A 23,034-nucleotide genomic window follows, 5' to 3' on the forward strand; every position below is an offset into this window, starting at 1 on the left:
ATGACATGACATACATAAATATTATTTGTTTCTATAAACATAATTCTGCAAAATATCATGAAAAGCAGTGTTAAATAAATTATCATATTGAAATAGTTTTATGTTAAGATAAAATCTCCAAGCCTTTTTTGAAAAGAACATAGACTAAGGTTTCATTAATTCAATTAAATAAAATATTAGCGAGGAAACCTAGTTACCTTCTTGCATTGGTAATTAGTAGCATCTTTTGACAAATATTTGTGCTCATAAGAAAGAAGCTTCCTATGGTGTTCCTCTTCACTACTTGATTATTTTTCTGTACCAACAAGCGGACATGACAACAATTTGTCTGCCATATCAGTAGGAATACATATTCTAACAATGTAACTCTGCCCGAAAGTTAGAAGCACTGAAAGGAAACCAATAATCATCAACTCTTCAAAACCAAACCAACAATATATAAACAAGCAAAGTAGCAGCTACTATGATAATTTTGTGGACCCAGAGCTACCACGATTCAATTTCGAAAGGGCCATGTCTATTCCTGAGAAAAGAGAAAGTATATGGAATTGCAATCATCCAAAACTATAGAAGCTTTAGTTCAGAGAGACAAGGGAGAAGCAAGATACAAATGAAGGATAAGAAAAAATAAAATCCAAAGATGAAATCATAAGGCTATGCAGAATATAAGGATCAATGAAATCATAAACATTGAGTCCATCCAAGATTTCATGTAGTACATCCTCGTTCCATTCATCATTGACTAAAATGTAACTCTTTTTCAAATTCATTGAGTATACACCAGCCCCACAATTCTCATCCTCCACATCCTTTTCAGTTTTTCTCTTTTCCTTCTAAGCTGTTTCCTTAGCTCTAGCTTCTAAAACTGTTGCAGGCTTTGGTAGTGCAACATGAAACCTATTCAAGCAGTGTTGATTTGTCCAAGTGCAAGCTTGTAATGGTCTTTGTTGTAGAGCACATGGAGTAGATCCCCATAAAAAGGATGAAGGAGATATTATTGGGACTCCAAGTGTGAATCTAAGTCTCACATTGGGTATATATAAAAGAGTTGAACACCATATAAGGATAAAAACCTATTCATATATATACTCCACCATTTAAATCCATGCTAGCATTCAATTTCAACTTATGAATAACGCATCCTCAAATCAAATATAAAGCAACAACCCTCTAACAACTTAAGGATGTGATTCTATACACCAATGCAAATTAATATAGCACTTCAGACCTCCTATCCAACAATTTAATATATAATGATACACATGCATTCCCTAAAAACCAATTCTCAACATGTGACTAACCCAAAGGAACATTCAAATTCATAGAGACTTACAACATAACCCAATCAAGCTTCCAACTCATGCCACATTAATAGTTACTTGAAATTATCAAGAGTTTATTCATGCATTTTAAAGACTTCCAAACCAGCAATTGTAACATCCCGTCAGGATATTACGGATTTATAAATAATTAAATGGAATAAATAAAACAGCGCGATTAATAATACCTCATTTTCCCAAAACGCGGGAAAATTTATTTCTTTATTAAATGAGCGGATAAATTTTAGAACGTCCATTACATAATTTAAACCACAATGTTATTAAATCACCCATCCGGGTTTACAAATGTTTTCAAAACAAAGTGATACATGTAAAAGTTCCCCAAGTCAATCCCCTCTCCGCGACTAAGCTGCACCAAAGCCACCTGCATCACTAACATATGCTCCCGTGTACCGCGTACACGATCATCGCCACACACACGCAGATAGGGTGAGCTTAGCAGATAAATCACATATATACAAAGCTATAAACATATATATATATATATATATATATATATATATATAAATCAGTATACATACACATAACAACACTTAACTTAACTTTCCACATTGCCCTATATTTTTATTTCCGCAATCTGATCCCCAATACGGTTATTCGTGTTCTACATCGTCTGATGATTACTTCAAGGTGACTTGCTGCCATACCTATCGGCCACAACCGATAGAGCACGTACGGGAAAACATGCTACGGATCATACACCACAACGCCAGGTAGAGTTCCCGTATACGAACATAGTTCGTATCGTCCCAAGACTACCAAACTCGTCAGCCAACAACTGAGGAGGGCAATCTCTCTGGACCCATCCGTACTGGCCACAACCAGCACACTCATACCGGCAACACTCGCCAACCCGAGCCTCAACTCAAGGGTTCCTCGTGTTCATCCGCCATCCCGAGCCACAACTTTAGAGATGCTCTTCCGAGCCACAACTCAAGGAATACCACGTGCTTAACCCCTATCCCGAGCCACAACTCAAGGGATACGTTCCGAGCCATAACTCCAGGAACACCAGCAACCTCACCCTTAAAGCATCACTAAACACACTGTAGATCACAAATTCATAAACAAAACTCAAGGCTGCAGCAGTATAAATCGCCTGGCGGGGGACACGTGCCGCCAGGCGCTGCCAGCTCCTAGACTGCCTGGCAGGTGTCGCGTACCGCCAGGCGCCAAGCGCCTCTAAACACATGATCCTAGTCGCCACCGCCTAGCGGTTAAGTCGCTACCTCCCGGCGCCAACGCTCTTGGACGTCACTGTTGTTTCTCTGTTCGCCTGGCGGAATCTCCCTCTTCGCCAGGCGCCACTCACTCCAGAGCCACTTGTGTATTGGCTATCGCCTGGCGGTCTCAGCCCTGCCGCCAGGCGCCATATCAGTATGTTGCACAGTACTATCTTTAGATTGCTCGACCAGAGTACACCATGACTCAATTCAGCCAACGTCACTACGTAATTTCCTTCTAAACCTCTTACACTCACTCCCAATAGCTAACCCATTACACAAATTCTACACTTTCATTTGGGTTCGCTACCGCTACTTATAAGAGGGTAATCTGGTTTAACTCTATTATTTAACACATGAGACGTACCCTCAAGCATTTCCTACCCCTATTACCACTGATTTATCCAGCTATGAATACAGTAGTATTAGGGCCAATATCCCTCACCATTTCGATAACTACCTTTACTCTCAGGATCCAAAGCTAGCATTATCAATTAACTTTAAGTTTCCCCCATTCAGTCGTTATTACCCAACACAAAATTCTGATTTATCGAACCTCAGGTTCATTAGTGCGACATTAATTTTTATTCTATACAACCATTACACCTCCAGCAGTTTGCATCTTATCCTTCCGTTCTTTCCAAATCATATAATCTCCTCCCATACTCTCTCCTCACATCTTTCCTCTTCACCCTCCAACTTGCTTTCCAATACAGCCACTACCCTCACTGTTCCACGCAACCACTCACCCAAGTCTCACTGCCACGAGAGCGCCTGGCGGCAAGCTCCGCGCCGCCAGGCGGCACAAGGATTTCTGGCATTTCCCAGTCTTACAGCCCCTGCGTAATGATCCTCTTCAAATTTGAAGGCTCTCTTACCTCTTTCGCAACCCATTTTCTCCAAGAACCCGATGATAATGTTACTCTGCACTACATAGTCTAATTTCCAACAAACCAGTTACATTACAATTAACTTTTGTAAATCCTAATCCTACCAATCTGCTAGTACCCTCACCCTAACCATTTCATTACACTATTTCATCAAAATCATCTGCTAAATATACTGAATCTCCATAAAATACGACGTTACATCATCTCTAACTCACCAACCCATGATTTCCCTCCGATCAGAATCACGTTATAACACCCAGAATTGACGAAAACCAAAACTCAGTCTCGCATCGCCTGGCGGAAATTCATCACCGCCAAGCAGTTCATCACAAAACCCAGAATGCTCACGAACCTTGAGCCGCTTGGCGGTACAGGGATTCACCGCCAGGCGCTGCACCCAGAAACCCCCACAATACACGTTCAAATGCATGAGCCGCCTGGCGGCTAAGTATAGCCCGCCAGGCGGTTTCTGGAGAGAATTCAGCAAAATCATGATACAGACACAGAACATGCTTAAATTACATAGTATTTCCATACAATTCAGGCCAAACAATCAAAATTAACGTAGGAAGCTCCCCTAACCTGGTTCTCCTTCGCTTAAGCTTGACAATTTGTAAGATTCCCCTTGATCACCCACCTTCCTTGCTTCCTCACCATTCAGCAACGCAAAATCACACCTTAACCTCTCACACTCTCTCAGATTTTCGCTCTCTCTTTAGGTATAGTTTCCCAGCTTGTCAAACCTTAGCCCTTAACCTAATTTTCCTTTTTAAAGTGTGCCTAAACTAAGTGATTAATTACCAAAACGAAAATGGCATTGAATAAGACATAATGTGCCATTCAATCCCTCCCTATGGCTGCCCTTCCAGCCTCCTTTGGCTGCCCACTCACTTAGGTTTCCTTCCCACCTTTCCATATTCACGTCAAAACCAAAAATGCCAAAATTATAAAGTTTAATGTAAGTTCTCCAAGGCTCGAACCCACAACCATGTAATCACCAAGTCTATATCAAACCACTTAACCAATTCATATTTCTTGCTAGGAATCACAATTCAATTATCATAATATACAAGAACATGTTTTCATAGATTTAAATAATAAAACCATAACATCAAAAGTTAGCATACATAGGACTCGAACCCAAGTCCTCTCGCACAATCAAAGTGCTCTCAACCACATGAGCTAGCACTTTTCCACATCATACCAACCATAATTTAATGTCATAATTATTACCCCTCCCGTATTTATTAATTAATTATTTAATTAATTAAATTCTACGGGTCTTACAGCAATTATGAGTAACATATATCTCTAGATACTAACCTCCAAATCAAATCTCCGCCGTTCAAAGTGAAAAACAACATGTTATGGACCACTTGTCAAAATTTCACCTAAACCGGACGGTTAACGAATTGGGAAATGCAGTTTTATGAAAACTGCACAGACTAGAAAAATGGTGGCGCCTAGCGCCTAAAAGTCAGGAACCTAGCGCCTAAAAGTCAGGTTGTTCCTGCTACACGAATACGAAAACAACATTTTTTTCATGAAAAGAACAACAGCACACATCACCTGACGGCAAGTCTTCACTGCTAGGCAGTTCTTAACAAAAACCCAGAAATCCTGTACAAATCGCATGTGTTGCCTGACAGGTCTTCAATGCCGCCAGGCAGTTTCTGGAAAATTCCAGAAACTCGAACAAAATTACATAATTTCCAAGAATCAAAGGCTTCACATACAATTCATAGAACGCATAATTAAATTACAACATGCATTTAAGAGGTTCAGCTCCCCTAACATAATAATCCTTGCCAAAATTTGAAAATTCTAAATCTTCTTCTTGGTCAACAATGGCCTCCCTTGATACCTTCCAACAACAACCCTCAATCCTCTCTGAAATGCAGCCCTTGTTCTCTCAAAATGCTTCCCAAATTCTTCCCTAGATTGCCCTATGTCTTTCTCCCTAATTTCGCTCCTATCTCACCTTTCTAACTCAATTTTAATTAAACTTAATTACCATAAAACGACTAGGGTTTCTGACCTTTCCCATCCATGCCAAAAAATAATTTTATCAAAAAGGAAGTTTAATTCATGTATACCAAGGTTTGAACACACAGCCATCCCAAAGTGAAGTCAATGCACAACCATTCAACCAACTCATGTTTCATGATAATTCCTATAAATCTAGGATTACATTATCACTCCTCATCATATTATCAAAATAATACACAATTAAAATATCACACAATTTTGCATACATAGGACTCAAACCCAAGTCCTCTCAACATAACCAAGTACTCTAAACCATTTGAGCTAGTACTTTTCCACATCACAAAATTTAGCATTAAATGTCATAAAGGCTCCTACTACCCGCATTAATTAATTAATTATTTATTTAATTAATTGAATATCTCGGGTCTTACACTAGGTGATAGCTTAGAGGGCAGTGTGCTATTTCGTTTTTGCTTTGTGTGTTTGAGATGATGGACTTGGACCAAGAGATGTTTGACATTGTCATGAGCGGGTAGATTCGTGACAGGTGATGAAACGCGTGATTAATATGAACGAGAAGGTTCATATTAGTGATACTCTCGTGTGAGGATACGAGCGGGGAGGTTCGCATGTTTCGTGCTCACACTTGAGAGTTTTTGTGAATGGGGAGGTTCGTAGCTACATGGATCACGCGTGTTGGACTACGGGCGGGAAAGTTCGTAGATTTGGACTACAAGCGTGGAGGTTCGTAGAGGTTGGACCACGAGCGGGCAGGTTTGTGGAAGCATGATGTATCCTGGGTCCATGGTCAAGTGATGGTATGATATGCATGGGCTAGTGGTTTAATGTATGTATTGAGGCGATGCTTCAGATACTTTGGGCAACAATGGGTGTAAGAATAACCAATGAGTTGAGTTCGAGTATTTTGGGTAAGAATAATCTATATTATTAAATTGTGTGTTTATGTTGATTTGAGCTCACCTTTTCTGTTTGTGTTTGGCGATGATCATGTGGCTTGTCACGCGGGAGCAGATGATATTCTAGGTGATGTTGGAGATGTCTAGAGACGGAGAAAGGGCTATCATGGGAGATTTTCATGAACCATTTATGTTTTTGCTATTAAATTTTCAATTGGTTTTGGACTTGTAGCAATTATTACGGATTTACAAATTTGAATTTAAATGCGAAGAACGAATTTTTAAATTTCCTGCGATTTTGGGAATAATAATATCAGATGCTTTGAGTTTTATTTCTAATTATTTATTTTATTAAGTAATATCCAACTAAGACGTTGTAGCTGACATGTATGTTTTCCTTTTGATGAATTTACAATGGGAGTTCTTAGAGTGTTAAACGTTGCACACCAACAACTAGGCCTCCTTGCGAGCTTTCAGGTTAATCTATTGAGTATTTCACCTAAAACTCGCTCCTCAAATTTTCCTACACTGTTATAGTACTCGGCATGGGTCTCTTAAGGTTTCTTATGAGTTGGGTCTCATTGATAGGTCAAATTCATCAATGTTTAGGTTCTTTAAAGTAACAATAATGCCAAAAGGAGTTAAGTACTTTTTATTTGATAATAATAAGCCCAAATTTCCCCTCTACTGGACCAAGAATCCCATTATCCACTTTGGCAAAGAACTTGTATGACTCCTGAAAACCTACATACATTGTCATACTTGGACCAGTTGCCCAAAAAGTTTCCTTCAAGGAGAATTATAGGGATTTTTAGTTATGCCCATCTTCGATACGATCTGTTCGGTATGTATATTTTAGTTTTGGCTTGCCATCCTATGTTGTTAAAATTGGTTAATGTTATATTTCCCTTGCAGATATCATGGCTTTTATACACTCTGAATGAATTTCAAGCGAGGATTGTAGTAATGGTTGTCACTTAGAAAATGAGCTAAGACAATTGCCAGATTCAAGCGAGTTTATTGCTGACATAGAAAGCCCAAAGAAGGAGTTGGTTGCAGCAAATGGCAAAAAAAAAGGAGGCATTATCTTAGCTGAGCAACGTGAAGAAGGAAAGGTTTCAACTCTTAATGTCCATGTCTGATCCAGAAAGAGAGGAGAGCGGGTACCTCAAGTACTCTAACACCTCAAGTTAGTGATCAAGAAGTATGAGTGTGTGTGTGTGTGTGTGTATGTGTGTTCTTTTGTAATAAATGAGATATCAAGATGTGTTTTACTGTAGACTGAACTACTTTTTTGTATTGTCCTTTCATTAATTACCTTTAGAAGTGTTTATATTCCCTTATGAATGTCAATAAATAGCCTCTCGTAATATCCATATCGTTAAACGAATCAATTGTTAATTAATGCCTTATCTACCAAATATTTTCTCCAACCAATCTGACTAAGATACATCCAACTCCACTATTGATGTCCAATATGATTGAGCGCTACTCGACCGTATAAGCCCCAGGCCCTAAATGAGTAGTCGCATTCCATAAGGCATGATAGTAACAAGGTTAAGCACTACTCGACTCTAAAAGCATTTTAGGCCTCATGTCTGGGCACTACTTGGCCTTATAAGGCTTCTAGACTTTAAATAAACAACGTTTTCGAGTACTACTTGGCTCTATACCATACATTTGGCCTTATAAACCTTTCAAGCCTCCAATAAACAACATGGCCAAGTACATAAATATAATTATATTTACAAAATTTTGTAATAATTTCTGAGTAGAAAAATATCCAAACCTTCATTTGATAATATTTTTAAATGTGTTGGTGACAAGTTAAGTAATTAAATATATATATATATATATATATATATATATATATATAATATGTCATTAGTATATTTTATGATGATTTTTAATATGATATTAGTGTTTTGAAATAAAAGTATTATTAATATATTTTGATGTTATATAATAGTTATCAACATCTCATAAAAATGCCATCAGTCAATAGTTAAATATTAATCCTTTTTAAGACAAGTTATCAAAGTAAACAATAAAAAAAAAAATTCCATAAATACTTGGCGCATATTTGTAATGAAGCACTTAAGCAAAAGGCTAAGAAACATAAGAGAGACACTATACTTTCATCTCTTCCCTCCTAAGATCCTCTTCCCTTTACTTAAACATCAATGATTAAATCCTCTTTACTCCTACGTACCCTTCCATCATTCAATAATCTTTAATCTCATCTCTCAACAAACCAACGCAAACCCTTCTCCTCAACTTTTATGTTAAAATCAATAAACTAAGCTCAACCATCCCACAAGCATAACCAAAATCCCAAAACCCTAACCCCACTCTCCTACTCGTAACAATTTAATAACAAACCAAGTTATAGATGGAGTAATCGTTAATGCACAAAGGATTCGTATTTAATGGTTACCAAACATTATAAAATCATCACAAAAAAACACAATCACACACCATTCATACTTATTGATCAACATCATTAACCCTATCACAAACACACACACCATTTTCAAAAGTAAGCAATGGCTCCTTACATCTTCCCACAGACACGATCCACTGTCCTCCCTGAGCCCTCCAACTTCTTCTCCTCAAACCTTGTCTCATCTCCACTTCCCACAAACTCTTTCTTCCAAAACTTTGTCCTCAAAAACGGTGACCAACCTGAATACATTCACCCCTACCTCATCAAATCCTCCAACTCTTCACTCTCTCTTTCATACCCTTCTCGCTCTTCCACTGTTACTTCCATATACCAAGTCTTCAACCCTGATCTCACCATCTCCTCTAAGCAAACTTCTTCAGGAAAACACACAATCTCTTCCTTCAGTGATCTCAGTGTCACTTTAGAAATCCCTTCTTCAAACCTAACCTTTTTCCTCGTTAGGGGAAGCCCCTATTTGACAGTCTCAGTAACCCAACCAACCCCTCTTTCCATCACCACCATCCATTCCATTGTCTCCTTGGATTCCACAGAATCCACTTCCTTCCACAAGTTCACCATTAAGTTTAACAATGCTCAAACATGGCTCCTCTATGCTTCCTCGCCCATCAAGTTGACTCACACCACTTCTGAGATCACTTCTGAGGCCTTCTCTGGCACAATCCGCATAGCCCTTCTTCCTAACTCTGATCCACAAAGCGAGGCCATTCTTGACTTGTGCAGTTTCATTTACCCTGTGTCAGGAAATGCTGTGATTAAAGAACCCTTTTGTGTGGAATATAAATGGGAAACAAAAGGGTCTGGTGCATTGCTACTTCTAGCACACCCTCTCCATCTTCAGCTTCTCTCTTCTACAGACACTGATGTCGCTGTTCTTGATGGGTTTAAGTACACAAGCATAGATGGGGATCTTGTTGGTGTTATGGGGAAGTCATGGATTCTGAAAACTGATCCGGTTTCAGTGACATGGCATTCTTCAAGGGGCATCAAAGAAGAAAACAAAGAGGAAATTATTTCTGCGCTTGTGAAAGATGCTGAGGCCCTAAAAATGGATACCTCTGAATCTTACTTTTATGGGAAATACATTGCAAGGGCTGCAAGGCTGGCTCTGATAGCTGAAGAGGTTTTCTTCTATGAGGTGATTCCAATGGTTTGCAAGTTTCTGAAGGACACGGTTGAGCCATGGTTGGATGGAACTTTGAAGGTGAATGGTTTCATGCATGATCACAAATGGGGTGGCATTGTTACTTATAAAGGATCTGATGATGCTTCTGCAGATTTTGGATTTGGGATTTACAATGATCACCAGTACCATCTGGGGTACTTTCTTTATGCCATTGCAGTGGTTGCAAAGATTGACCCAGCATGGGGGAGAAAGTACAAGAACAAAGCCTATTCACTCATGCAAGATTTTATGAACTTGGACACACAATCAAACTCCAATTACCCAAAACTCAGGTGCTTTGACCTTTACAAGTTGCACTCTTGGGCTGCAGGTACATAAAATTTAATCAAATAACTAAGATCAGTTTGTTTCAAATTAAGACAAAAAAAAAGTAACTTTTATGTGAAATAACTTAACTGATAATTTTTTAGAGATTTGAAGAGGAAAAACAAATTCGTGTTTATATATAATGAAAAGATTACTTTTCTAAAAACATAATTAGATATTTTTTATTGTTTCTAGGTTCTTGTAAAAGTGATAATAAATGTGTAACAGATAAAAAACCGTGATTAATCTTTTTAGAAAAGTGTTTATAAACAAACTATTAATGACTAAACGTGCTGTTTTTCAATAACTTTGTAATTGCGCAGTGATATTTTGTTAAAAAAAGGGTAAAGTATATATATTTACTTCACTTGTTTTAGTACTAATATATATATAATGGATGAACTGTTTTATTTGAAATAGCATTACTTTTTATTTGTTTCACTTATTTAATATCAACATTTTATACACTTCAGAAGCCTGTGCATACTAGTAAAATGCTCAATTCTTTAAAGTATTTTTGAATATCCAAAACAAATATAAAAAACAAGAAATATTAACAAAAAAAAAAAGTCTCTCAGATAAACCAAAGATGAACGTTGCTCATTTTATAAATAATTTTAACAAAGGGTAAAGGTAGAAAATGTACAGGCCGACGGCCACTTGATTAATTTAAAATAAAAAGTTAGAAAAAAACCACTTTGAAAATGTTGTGGTATATCATAAACAATACACATTATTACTTGAAAGTAGAATTAAAAATAATTTATATACCCTTTCTTCCGAAACATTATTTTAAGAAACACTATATATAATAACTAAAGCATCCAATAACAACAAATAATTAAAAGTGATTTATATTTCCTTCAATTAAAATCTCATGTTAAACATCACTTTCAATCTTGACGTCTCATCTAAAGTATACTTCAATGTTGAACCATCATATATGTTCATACGGGAAAAGATGAAAAAAAAAATAAAAGATACAAAAGTATTTTTTTTATATTACAATATTATAATTTTTTTTATAAGTATCGTTATCATGTTACTCTTAGAATAATCGATTCATCACAGGTTCTTTACTAATCTAATTTTTTTGTGACAGGGTTAACTGAGTTTGTTGATGGTAGGAATCATGAGAGTACTAGTCAAGCATTGAATGCATACTATTCTGCAGCACTGATGGGTATGGCATATGGTGATGTTCAGCTTGTTGCCCTAGGATCAACCCTAGCAGCACTGGAAATCCTAGCAGCTCGAACATGGTTTCAAGTGTCATCGAATGGGAGCATGTACGAGGATGTTTTTACACAGGAGAACAGGATTATGGGCATTTTGTGGTCCAATAAAAGAGACTCTGACTTATGGTTCGCTTCTCACAAGCTGAGAGAGTACAGGCTTGGCATTCACCTCTTGCCCATAGTGCCAATCTCTGAGCCACTTTTCTCAGATGTTGACTATGTGATTGAGCTTGTAACCTGGGCTTCCATGGATTTGGATAGGGAAGGTGCTGATGATGCATGGAAAGGGTTTGTTTATGCACTTCAAGCACTTTATGATAAAGAAGAGGCTCTGCAGAACGTGAAAGGGTTAAAGGCTTTTGATAATGGAAACTCTTTCACTAACCTCTTGTGGTGGATTCATACCAGAGGTGACCAAGATGATAAATAATGATCATCACCAACACAAACTTGGCTACTAGATCATTGGTCTTACTGTTATGGGAAAAAAAATTATATGATATATATTATGCACTGTGAAATATGTTTACATCTCTATATACCTGATATAATACTTATGGGTGAATATATATATATATATATATATATATATATATGCTTTCAATTTATAAATAAAATGTTTAATAACTTTTATGAGTTAATATTGTAGATTTGACATGCATACACTTCATTGAAGATGTGGACGCTGATGCCTTACTCCTTTCTTTGGATATGTTTCATCTTGTGTATATGTTCTTGAAGATTTGGATATGTAATTTCAAGTTTCTTTTATGAATCACTTGTTATAGCTAGACTAAATTTCGATAAATGGTTTAAGTTTTAAAGTTTCTTATAATAGCATAAGGATTAAATAGCAAGGATAGTGAGAGAAGCAGTTAGGAAAAGTATGTTAAAAGGGGTGCGAGTGGGAAAAAACAAGTAGTGGTAACATATTATATTTTGCTGAGTACACAAATTTATGTTTGATGCTAAATATAGAAATCATAAAAGCATGTTCAAATGTTTTGAAATTTTAATGGGTTAAAAGTGAATTTTACAAAGAGCTAGATTGAAGGAGGGGAGGTAAGGAGTGGTGGATCTTCAAACAAAATTTAGGGGTACCAAGATAAAGAGTTAAGTACGTTTTTAGTATCTCAACTTTGACATGAAATTGGAATTCATTGTTGTCTGAATCTTTGATATATTTTGGTCCTCAAACTTTAAAAACGAATTTATGTAGTTATTTTAACCTAATTACATTAAATATTTTGTATATCTCAAACACGTTTCCTAATAGATATTGAAGCGCAAATTTGTCAGACAATATAAGCAAATCAAATGGTAAACATGTAAGTGGATTAAAAAGATTATATTCGTTCATTTTTAAAGTTAAGGGACAAAAGTTCATAAATTAAAAGCATACTTACTCCAAAATAAATACATAAAAGTTTTAAAAGTATAAAATACATTAAAATTAAAAAAAAATTAAAACAACTTTTATGTGTAAGACCCACTTTTTTTTTTGTCCTAAATTTTTTAAGGCCTACCCTAATCAGTTGGGCCTAAGGCTGGTCCATAGGGTGTCCAAGACCCTAAATAGCCCTAACACTCCCATTCTGCTCATTTGCCAAAAATAGCTCCTTTCACTCTCTTAGAACAACAGTCACACTCTGCTAGGGTTTAACCCTTGGTTCTCGTCAAGTTAGCTAAACCTCGTCCTCTTACTCCACGTAAGTCATTTTCAACTCGTACTCTTCCATTCAGTTTATTCTTCATGGTTCCAACTAAGGTTTGTCTAGGTGAACTGGTTTTAAACATGTTCCGCTATTTTCCAGCTTCGAATATGCTCTTAGAGCTACTGTGCTCAACTGTTTGTGTGTCTAAGACCTTGACTAGCATTTTCCAAGTAAGGGAAGTTAGGGTCTTTCATACTTTCCGTAAATCTGCTTATTTTCAGCTTTTTTTCATATTTGTATGGCTTGTGTGCTACTATGAACGTATGGAATGCCTTGTTGTGTTGTTTGGATGTGTATGTATGGTTGATGTAGGGAGAACAGTGACGAGTACTGATACTCTCACCCAAGTGAGCTTGTCTCACCTAGGCGAGAATAGCAGAAACAGGCCTAGGTTCCTACTCGAGCTCTCGCTCAGGCGGAGAGCTCTCGTTTTGAGCAAGCTACTATTTTGCTCAAGCGAGAGGGGCTCGCTTAAGCGAGAACTCATGGGAGCTTGATGCGTGTCACTGCAGTTGTAGCCCAAGCGAGGAACCTCACCTTTGGGCAAGGGGTGGTCTCGCTCAGGTGAGGAGGGATCGCCTAAGCGAGAACTCGCGAAATCAGCAGGGCTCTCTGTTGGCAGTCTCGCCTAAGCGAAGGCCTATAGCTTAAGTGAAAGACTCCTTTTGCCTGAGCGAGGGTCCATGTCTTGAGCGAGACTAGTGCAAGGATTTGCTCTATGACTGTTCTTCTCTCTGTTTTTGGTTGATGAGCATTAGTATGATTTGATTACTCTGTTAAAGCATGAATTGGGTGAATATGCATGAGTAAAATGGTTTATGGGTTGTAATTGATGAGTTTGGCATGATCTTGGCATGTAACATGAATGGGATGATTGGTTATAAATGTTGACATGGAATTGGTATGGATAATGACTTTATGTTGGTTGGAGAAACATGATGTTGGTGTGGTCAGAACGTAATTTCACGAAGGTTTCGTGGTGGTGCCTTATTGGTGAAGACGTAATTCCATGGATCTCTAGGTGAGATCTCATGGTGGTGCCTCATTGGTTAGGACGTAATTCCATGACCCTTGTTAGTGGGAGCTCATGGTGGTGCCTCATACTTAAGACGTAATTCCATGAGTTTTGTGGTGGTGTCTCATTATATAATTTAGTAAGGATTCAAGTAAGGATTGCATCCTGACACTCTAAAGAGTTAGTTAGTCTCGCGTAGAGCGTACTGACTCAAGTGGTGTGAGTAGTAGGAGGCCCTAGTCTTTGGTAGGATAATGACCTTAGATGTTTGAAGGTTAACCTTGTGAGTGGTAGGATGAAACCCATTTGCAATTGGCTCTATAGAGCAGTAGAAGCCACCACAAGTGCAAGCATTCGGTGAATCCGACTAATTATATGTATTCGGATAATCGTGTCTTGAGTCGTGGTGTCTTGTTTACGAGTCTTCACATGCTTGGCTGATGTATGTATCTCTGACTATACAATTGTATGCAATGGCATGATAAATCATTTTTCTATTCTAGCTTACCCTTTCTGCTTGTTTGTATGTTTTGTGTGTGGTCTTCTTTTTTTGCGATGATCATCAATTTATTGATGGGAGCAAATGCGAGAACTCCTCGTGGTGATCAGGGTGATGGAGATTCCGTTGCTTAGTTCATCTTGGATCAAATCCTATTTGTCCGAGTTTTTTTTAGGATTGTAGCCCATGTATTGTCGTGTTCTTTGGACATTTATTTTAAGTACGGTTCAACTTCTATCTTGTTTAGTCTATGACATTGTGATGTGCCTTAGTACTTCATTATAAATACCTTGAATATCTGTAAGAAGGATATTTATACTTTGCAACTTTACTCTTATTATTATATTATGTAATGTTTCATTTAATTATGTTATTATTTAAATGGGACGTTACATTATGCATATATGAAAACAAATTAAATATAAATAAATTAAAAATTAAAAATATCAAATAACTAAAAAATCAACTTTATGACACTTATCGATCAAACAAAATAGATAATAAATAAATTTGCTAATATCTGCTTTTCTTATATTATAATATAATTGATTCTACTTTTTGTTTTCAATTTTGTTATAGAAGAGTGATTAGATGACAATCACTTAGAATGTTTTTAAATTCATGATAATTAAATTTTATTTACAATTTTATCATAAAGTATCTAATTAACTTAATCTTTAAAATATTTTTCTATAACTAATTGTTATTAGTTTTAAAATAAAAGTAATATAATAGAATACAAATAGTTTTCTATAATTAATTGTTAATAATTTTTATTAATGAATTTTATATTAACTTTGAGAAAGAAACGAATTTTAATGTTTCCCATTAAGTAAAAAAACTAAAAATATATTAACTCTAGATTATTTTAGTTCTACTTCTGAGTATAAATGTGTATTGTTTTGGATATACCAAAACATTTTCATAGTGTATTATTGTCATTTTCTTTTTATTTCTTAATGTTACAGATATCAAAATGAACTTAAATCTGATGGAATTCTTGCAGTTTTTACATAAATCAAATTGAATTGTTATTTTTTTATTTGACTTACTTATCCCACTGTTTTAATGAACTTAAGCTAGATTGACACGTCGTCTGTTTTATAAAATAAAAATTATATGTTAAAAGGTAAAATTATTATAATAAATGTTAAGAAATAATTTATTAAAATATATATACATATTAGAATTTACATGTTAAGTCATTATATTTTAAATTGAAATTAAATTTATTAATATATCTTCAATTTTAGAAGTAGTTTTTTTTATAATTTTTTATTTTAGAATAACCCAGTGGCCGTCTACCTGTAAATTTTATACTCTTAATTACTCTTTCTTAAAATTATTTATAAAAAGAGCAACGTCATCTTTGGTTTATCTAAAAAATAATGTTTTTATATTACTTGTTTTATTTAATTTCTTTGAATATTCATAATGCTTTAAGGATTTGAGCATTTTACTAGTATCCACAGGTCCTCTGACCGGTATAAAATGTTGATATTGTTTTGTCTTGGTATATTTGTTAGCATATTTTTTTTTTATAAGAACCTATTGTCCTTATTTTTAAATCAATTTTTTATTGTTATAAAAAAAATAAGTCATACAAATAAAAAAGTAATTATATTCGCTCTATATTAGCTGCCAAAAATTAGAGTCCAAAAAAATCAACAGAAACTATTGAAAAGGATATAGCCGACCCTAAAACACTCAAATTAAATAAAACAAATTAGAGTGGGCCAGACAGTATCTAACCTAAGGTAATTCCAATTTTGCACACGTTGCTTGAAAAAAAATTATTATTATTATTTAAAATGAAAAATAATTAGTTAGTGTGGAGTATACCTATAAAGATAAAATAAAAATAGTTAATTATGTTTTTGTCTTGCGATTTTAATTTTAGTTTATATTTCAAAGTTTAACCTTATTAAGTCTTTTTTGTTTTATAAAATACATAGCTTTCAGTCCTTAATACGAAACGACGTTAATAATTTTTATTACATGATAAATTGTGTGTCCCATAAATCATTCAATTTTTTAGACTTATTTGTACTCTCATTTTTTTTTCTTTCACCTCTTCTCCTGCCACCTTCTTCTCCCTTCTAACCTCCATCTTTATCTTCCTTTCTCTCTCTACCATCTCCATCCTTTCCATCCCCCACCTTAACCCGGCCATCATCTTCTTCCTTCCTTTATCTTCTATCAATAGAGCCAATCCATGATTCACCTTCCTTAATTTCTCCCCCTCTTCATAAATTTCAACTCAACACATCACAGAGGATGAAGGCAACATGTGACAAACTGTGTCCCAAACTTGGCCTTGGGTTTAGCAGAGCAATCGATGTTGTTTGGTGGAAGTTCAGAGAACCATTCCAAGGCCTCTCTACTTAAAAAGGATGAGAAGACCCGACATCAAATGGGGTTGCTAATCGTGTAAAAGGACATTTGGTTCCTAAAAACTCGCAAGTGGTGGTTCGCATTGGTCGTTCCATTGTACTTATCAAAGGTTGTCATCTTCCACCACTCCGATAGCGGGGTCTCCAAAATCTTGGATGTGAAAGGGAACATTCCCTTGGTGTTGATTGTCACACTAGACGGGTTGAACCCCCTGTTGGCTACAGTCCTTTCATGGACGGTATGAGATTGCTCCTCTCGATTGTGTTCGATCGATTCCACTCGTGTGGGTCTAGGTGGGTCGTCCCTCACCCTAATCGGTTCTTCCTGAGGGTGCTTAATAGGTCTTGGAAGGGTAGAAGTGGACAACATAGGATCCTTTTCAACCCTCCCCTGTCTGATGGCAGCATTTTCAACACTTAAAACCCTGAGCTCGTCCTCGTATTTCCTTTACATTTCATCCATTTGTCTATCCATCCTCCTCAATATCTCTCTGGTATTAACTTGGGCATCATAAGCGTCCTCTAAATCATGTTGTTTGTCATGTTTCTTGTGGTTACCATGTAGGTTTGAGTAAATGATCGTTAAGTCTCATGGTGGGCGCCAAAATGTTTTGGGTGTAGGGGTCAAACATCGACTTAAACAATTTTCAAGCTCTTCAAGTCTCCTATCCTACTATTTGTTTGGTGTGTCTATTCGCCAATTGATCGGGGTGTACCTATTAAATGTGCTCTAATGCTAAAGTCAATGCAGGATCGTTCGATTAAGTAATAAATATTGTACTTAATGCGAGACAAAAGTTCTAACAACCATAATTTTGACCTATATTTATAATTTTCCTCATGGGCCGTGATTAAGTTTGGCCTAATCGCAACCAAATTACTTTTTAATCTTGATTACTGACATGTTTATGTTAATGAGACTATTAACTAAGTCATAATTGTGTCTCTTATTGTCCAGCACGACACGTAACTTGTATAAAGGACTAGAAAAGAATCTTGTAAATAATCTAACTAAACTGGGAGAAGTTTTACGTGACATATAGTTCGCCCCCGACCCGTTGCGTCACATATTTTGTATAGAGGACCAAAATAGAATCCTATGAACCGTTCAACTGACGACAACTGAGAGAGTACACTACGCATTTATTAAGAGGAATGATACAAAAAAGATAAGTACTGGCAATAAGTGCTACCATCTAGGGATGGCAACGGGGCGGGACGGGGACGAGTTTCGCTATCCCATACCCATCCCCATCCCCATACAAAAAATTCATCCTCATCCCCATACCCAAATTCAACGGGTTTCAAACTTTTGTCACATCCTCATCCCCACTGGATAACGGGTATAATCTCGTACCATACCCGTATCCATTATTTTACTACTTCAATATTAATTTTAATTAATTTTTATAAAATAAAAAAAATTACGGTAAACGAAACATATTATTATCAAATATTCAATATTAGGAGGATGATTGTTTCTTCAATATCAAATATTTTGAAATAAATTATAATTGTTTACATTTTAGATTAGAATACCAAATAAAATTTCATTAGAACCAAAATATTTATTAAATTTGCAAACATTAATGAAACCTAGTTGATAAAATTTAAAACTATTTTTAAAAAAATATGAAAGGAAAACAAATATTCAAATTAAAATATATTTTAAATGTTTATTTACTTCAATTTTTTAAATTGTAATGAATCTCTTTTTTATACACTAATAAAAATTCTAATACATCACTTGATCAAAATGACGCAAAGAAAAAATAATAAACATAATAATAAAATTTTGACATAAATCTTGTATCTTTTAACTCCAATATATGTTGGATGGTGATAAAAAATATTTATGACAATTACATTAAATTTTTATATTGTAGTAAATAAAAGTTATTTATACAATTATAGTGAAAAAGATTATAGTATGATTGATAATGAGTTAAAAAAATAAAAAATAAATAGATAAATTATATCAAAATAGTATTCTATATGATGAAAATAAACAAAACATAAAAATATTAAAAAATTAACAAATGTGTGTCTTAAAAACAAATTGAGAGACTATTGAAAGAAATTGCACAAAGAAAAACAAATGTATAATTAAAGATATGATAAGATGAAAAATACCATAGAGATCTAAGAAAACTTTTCAAATATCAACATTATACTTAATGGTTGAGAAATAATGAAAACTGTTTTAGTGAAATAAAAGAGTTATTCACATGAAACAAAAATGAATAATAATAAGTAAAGAATATTTTTTTATATTACCTAGTAAATGAAAAATTTATGCTATTAAACACTTAAATTAAGAGTATTAAACATTCTTATGTGAAAGAAAAATATACAATAAATAAAAATATTAAAAAATAATAGAAATATTCAAGTGTGAGACATAAAAATGGCGGGACATGTATTATGCCGAGAATATATACATCCGCATACTCATCCTCATACCCAATTGAAAAAGTTGGAGATTCTTCATACTCATTCAATGCGGGAATTCCCGTCAAAACGGAACAAATTCGGACAATACTCATAAAAACAAGTTTATTTACCATCTCTACTACCATCGAGTTGACCGACTGACCCGTTTGATCGTCCAGCCATATAGTACGATTATTATTATTACAAGTTGATTTCCATATTTAATAATTTTATTAGTTGACTTTTACATTCTGATTCTCAAAATGAAACTCAAGATGTAGAATATATAAAGTAATAATGCAAAAAGTGAATCTGAGATATGAGATCTGTTATTACAGTGAAGAACAATAAAAAAATAATTTTTAATTCATATATATATATATATATTAATAATAATAATAAAGTTTTTTATTTTTAGAAAGAAGTGAAAGGATGTAATTTGATATAAGTTCGGTGAAGTCTTTTATGTAAAATTTAGAGTTATAAAAATAAGTTAAGTGCATGTTATTAAGATAAAAGTAATTATGATCTAAATCGAGTGGAATTAGTTTTATTTCAACTTATATGGTAAGTGACATAAATAAGTTTAATCCAGCTCGATCGATAGACTTATCAACCTATTTTATATAACACAATCGCATGTATTATAATTTATATTTTTTTATGTCAAATTACAACACTTAACATTGAAATTCAATAATACAATTTAAATGTTTATAGGAGCCCTTTATTGACAACACGAATGAATGGCAAAGTGTTGAACATGAAAGCAACATCGATAATTAAATATATTATCATTCATATAGTAATGACTCGTAAGAAACAGACATGTGATAAAGTATGATATTATTGTAACTTATTGGTATTTTAATACATAATGATAGTAGTAATGATAACAATAGTGAAAGCAGCAGTGTTTGATGTTGATGTTGAGTGATCCTTCTTATTCACCCTCTGCTGTGAATCCACCACAAGAGATTAGTTAAAGAGTTTCCACCATCAAAACCTGTAAGGTTTCTTATCTTGTGCAATGCACTTTCATGGTCATAAATCCCTTCAAGGGCATACACAAATCCCTTCCATCCTTCACCAACACCATCCCTATTCAAAGCTGGTAAAGTCCACTCCACAAGCTGTTTAACAAACTCAGCATTGGAGAAAATGGCTTCAGAAATAGGCACCAATGGTAAGAGCTGAATACCAAGCCTACACTCTTTCCACTCTGCAGGAGCAAACCATAGTCCAGTGTCTCTCTTGTTAGACCACAGAACTCCCATGATCCTGTTCTCTTCTGTGAACTCTTCCTCATATAAAGTCCCTTTCTCTTCCACATGCCACCACATTTTAGTCCCCAGAATCTCCAATGCTGTTAGTGTTGATCCAAGGGAAACAAGATGAGCATCACCATATGCCAGACCCATCAAAGCAGCAGAGTAATATGCACACACAGCCTCACTTGTGCTCTCTTGGTTCCTTCCATCTGTGAACTCAGTTAACCCCCCAGCCCAAGAGTGAAGCACATAAGGGTCAAAACACCTCAAACGTGTGTAATTGGAGTTACTTTTTGTGTCCAAGTTCATGAAGTCTTGCACAAGGGAATAGGCTTCAGCCTTGTACTTTCTACCCCAGCCTTCATCAAACTTAGTGACCACTGCAATTCCATAAAGAAAATACCCCAAATGGTAGTGATGATCATTGTAAATACCAAATCCAAAATCACCACCTCCATCATTGGACCCTTGTTGTGTAATAATGCCACCCCATTTCTTATCATGTAGAAATCCATTCCCTTTCAAAGTTCCCTCCAACCATGGCTCAATGGTTTCCTTCAAAAACCTTATAACCATTGGAATCACATCTGGATAGCACAGCTCCTCAGCAATCAGGGCCAACCTTGCAGCCCTTGCAACCAACTTCCCATAAAAATAGGACCTGGTTTCTGTTATTGATGAAGAGTTTAAGCCATCAACATCATTAGAAAGGGCTGAAACAATTTCATCATGGGATTCTTCTTTCACTCCATTGGTTGATTGCCATGTTACAAACACGGGATCTGTTTTCAACACCCATGAATTCCCAACAACACCAACAACATCCCCATCAATGCTTCCATACTTGAAATCTTCAAGAACAGTGACATCATTGTCTGCATTAGACAGAAGCTGAAGATGGAGAGGGTGAGCCAAGAGAAGCAAATCCCCTGATCCTTTCTTCTCCCACTTATACTCCACACAAAAGGGTTCTCTGAATTTAGCTTCACCTGACACGGGGTAACAAGAACTGAACTTGTCAAGAACCGCCTCGTGTTTTGAATCAGAATCAGGCAGCAAGGCTATCCGGACTATGCCAGAAAATGCATGAGAAGTGATTTCAGAAAGAGTGTGGCTCAAAGTGATGGGGGAGGAAGCATAAAGGATCCATGTTTGACCATTGTTGAACTGAAAGGTGTGCTTGGTGTGAGTATTGTTTGAAGAGAATGAGAGAATGGAATGGATGGTGGTGATGGAAAGAGGGGTTGGTTGGGTGACAGAAACAGTCAAAAAGGGGCTTCCCCTAACAAGTAGGAAGCTAAGATTGGAAGAAGGGATATCCAAAGTGACACTGAGATCACTGTAGGAGGAGATAACGTGTTTGCCACTTGAACCTTGCTTGGATGAGATGGTTAGATCAGCATTGAAGACTTGGTATATGACAGCAGAACTCACTTGGCGAGAAGGATATGAGAGAGAGAGGGAAGAGTTGGAGGATTTGATGAGGTAAGGGTGAATGTATTCAGGTTGGTCACCATTTTTTAGGACAAAGTTTTGGAAAAAAGAGTTCGTGGGGAGTGGTTTTGAGAGAAGGGTTGAGGAGAAGAATTCAGAGGGATCAGGAAGAACAGTGGATTGTGCCTCTGGGAAGATGAAATGAGTTTTGTTTTGCTTAGCCATTGCTGGTTCTGAAGATGGTGGAACTGGTGTTTGGTTGTGTTGTGGTGATGGTGAAGGCTTGAATGGTGTGATGTATATATGGGTTTTGGAGAGCATGAGGTGAATGTACTTGTTGGGTTCCTTAGAGTTGGTGTGTTTTCATTATTGGCGGCTACTCTATCAACAAGCTGGTTAATTATTAAAGTGTTATGAGTAGGAAAGTGGGATTTGGATTTTGGATTTTTGGGATACTTTGTGGATAGTTGACCATAGTTTATTGATTTCGTGAACTGGCTTTTGGTGCAAGTTGAGGTGCAAGGTTTATCTTGGTGTGTTGATGATGATGTTAGAGAGGATCAATGATTCTAAATTTGAGATGAACGGTGGAAGGGTGTGAGTAAAGAGTATTTAATGATTGATTCAAAGGAAGTGAAACTTGGGAAGAAAGGTGAGTGAGTGTGACTATGTCAAGAAGAAAAACAGAAGTTTCTCAATGGGAACATACCAAATTCAGATG

At 35.8% G+C, this 23,034-nt stretch overlaps 2 protein-coding genes across 2 annotated transcripts; one reads left to right on the top strand and one right to left on the bottom strand.

The window, feature by feature from the left end:
* Positions 1-8,830: 8,830 nt before the first annotated feature.
* Positions 8,831-12,111, top strand: LOC114181628 (glucan endo-1,3-beta-D-glucosidase-like). The gene is made up of 2 exons (XM_028068133.2): positions 8,831-10,319; positions 11,418-12,111. The coding sequence occupies exons 1-2, from the start codon at positions 8,906-8,908 to the stop codon at positions 11,981-11,983; spliced, it is 1,980 nt and encodes a 659-aa protein (XP_027923934.2). The 5' UTR covers positions 8,831-8,905; the 3' UTR covers positions 11,984-12,111.
* An 8,328-nt stretch (positions 12,112-20,439) lies between these two features.
* Positions 20,440-22,617, bottom strand: LOC114180303 (glucan endo-1,3-beta-D-glucosidase-like). The gene has a single exon (XM_028066591.2). It carries the CDS (start codon positions 22,536-22,538, stop codon positions 20,556-20,558), a length of 1,983 nt encoding a protein of 660 aa, XP_027922392.2. The 5' UTR covers positions 22,539-22,617; the 3' UTR covers positions 20,440-20,555.
* Positions 22,618-23,034: the final 417 nt, after the last annotated feature.

Source organism: Vigna unguiculata, chromosome 4, assembly GCF_037176805.1.
Source record: "Vigna unguiculata cultivar grain cowpea cultivar isolate G323 ecotype 2 chromosome 4, ASM3717680v1, whole genome shotgun sequence".
In the NCBI taxonomy this organism is placed as follows: domain Eukaryota; kingdom Viridiplantae; phylum Streptophyta; class Magnoliopsida; order Fabales; family Fabaceae; genus Vigna; species Vigna unguiculata.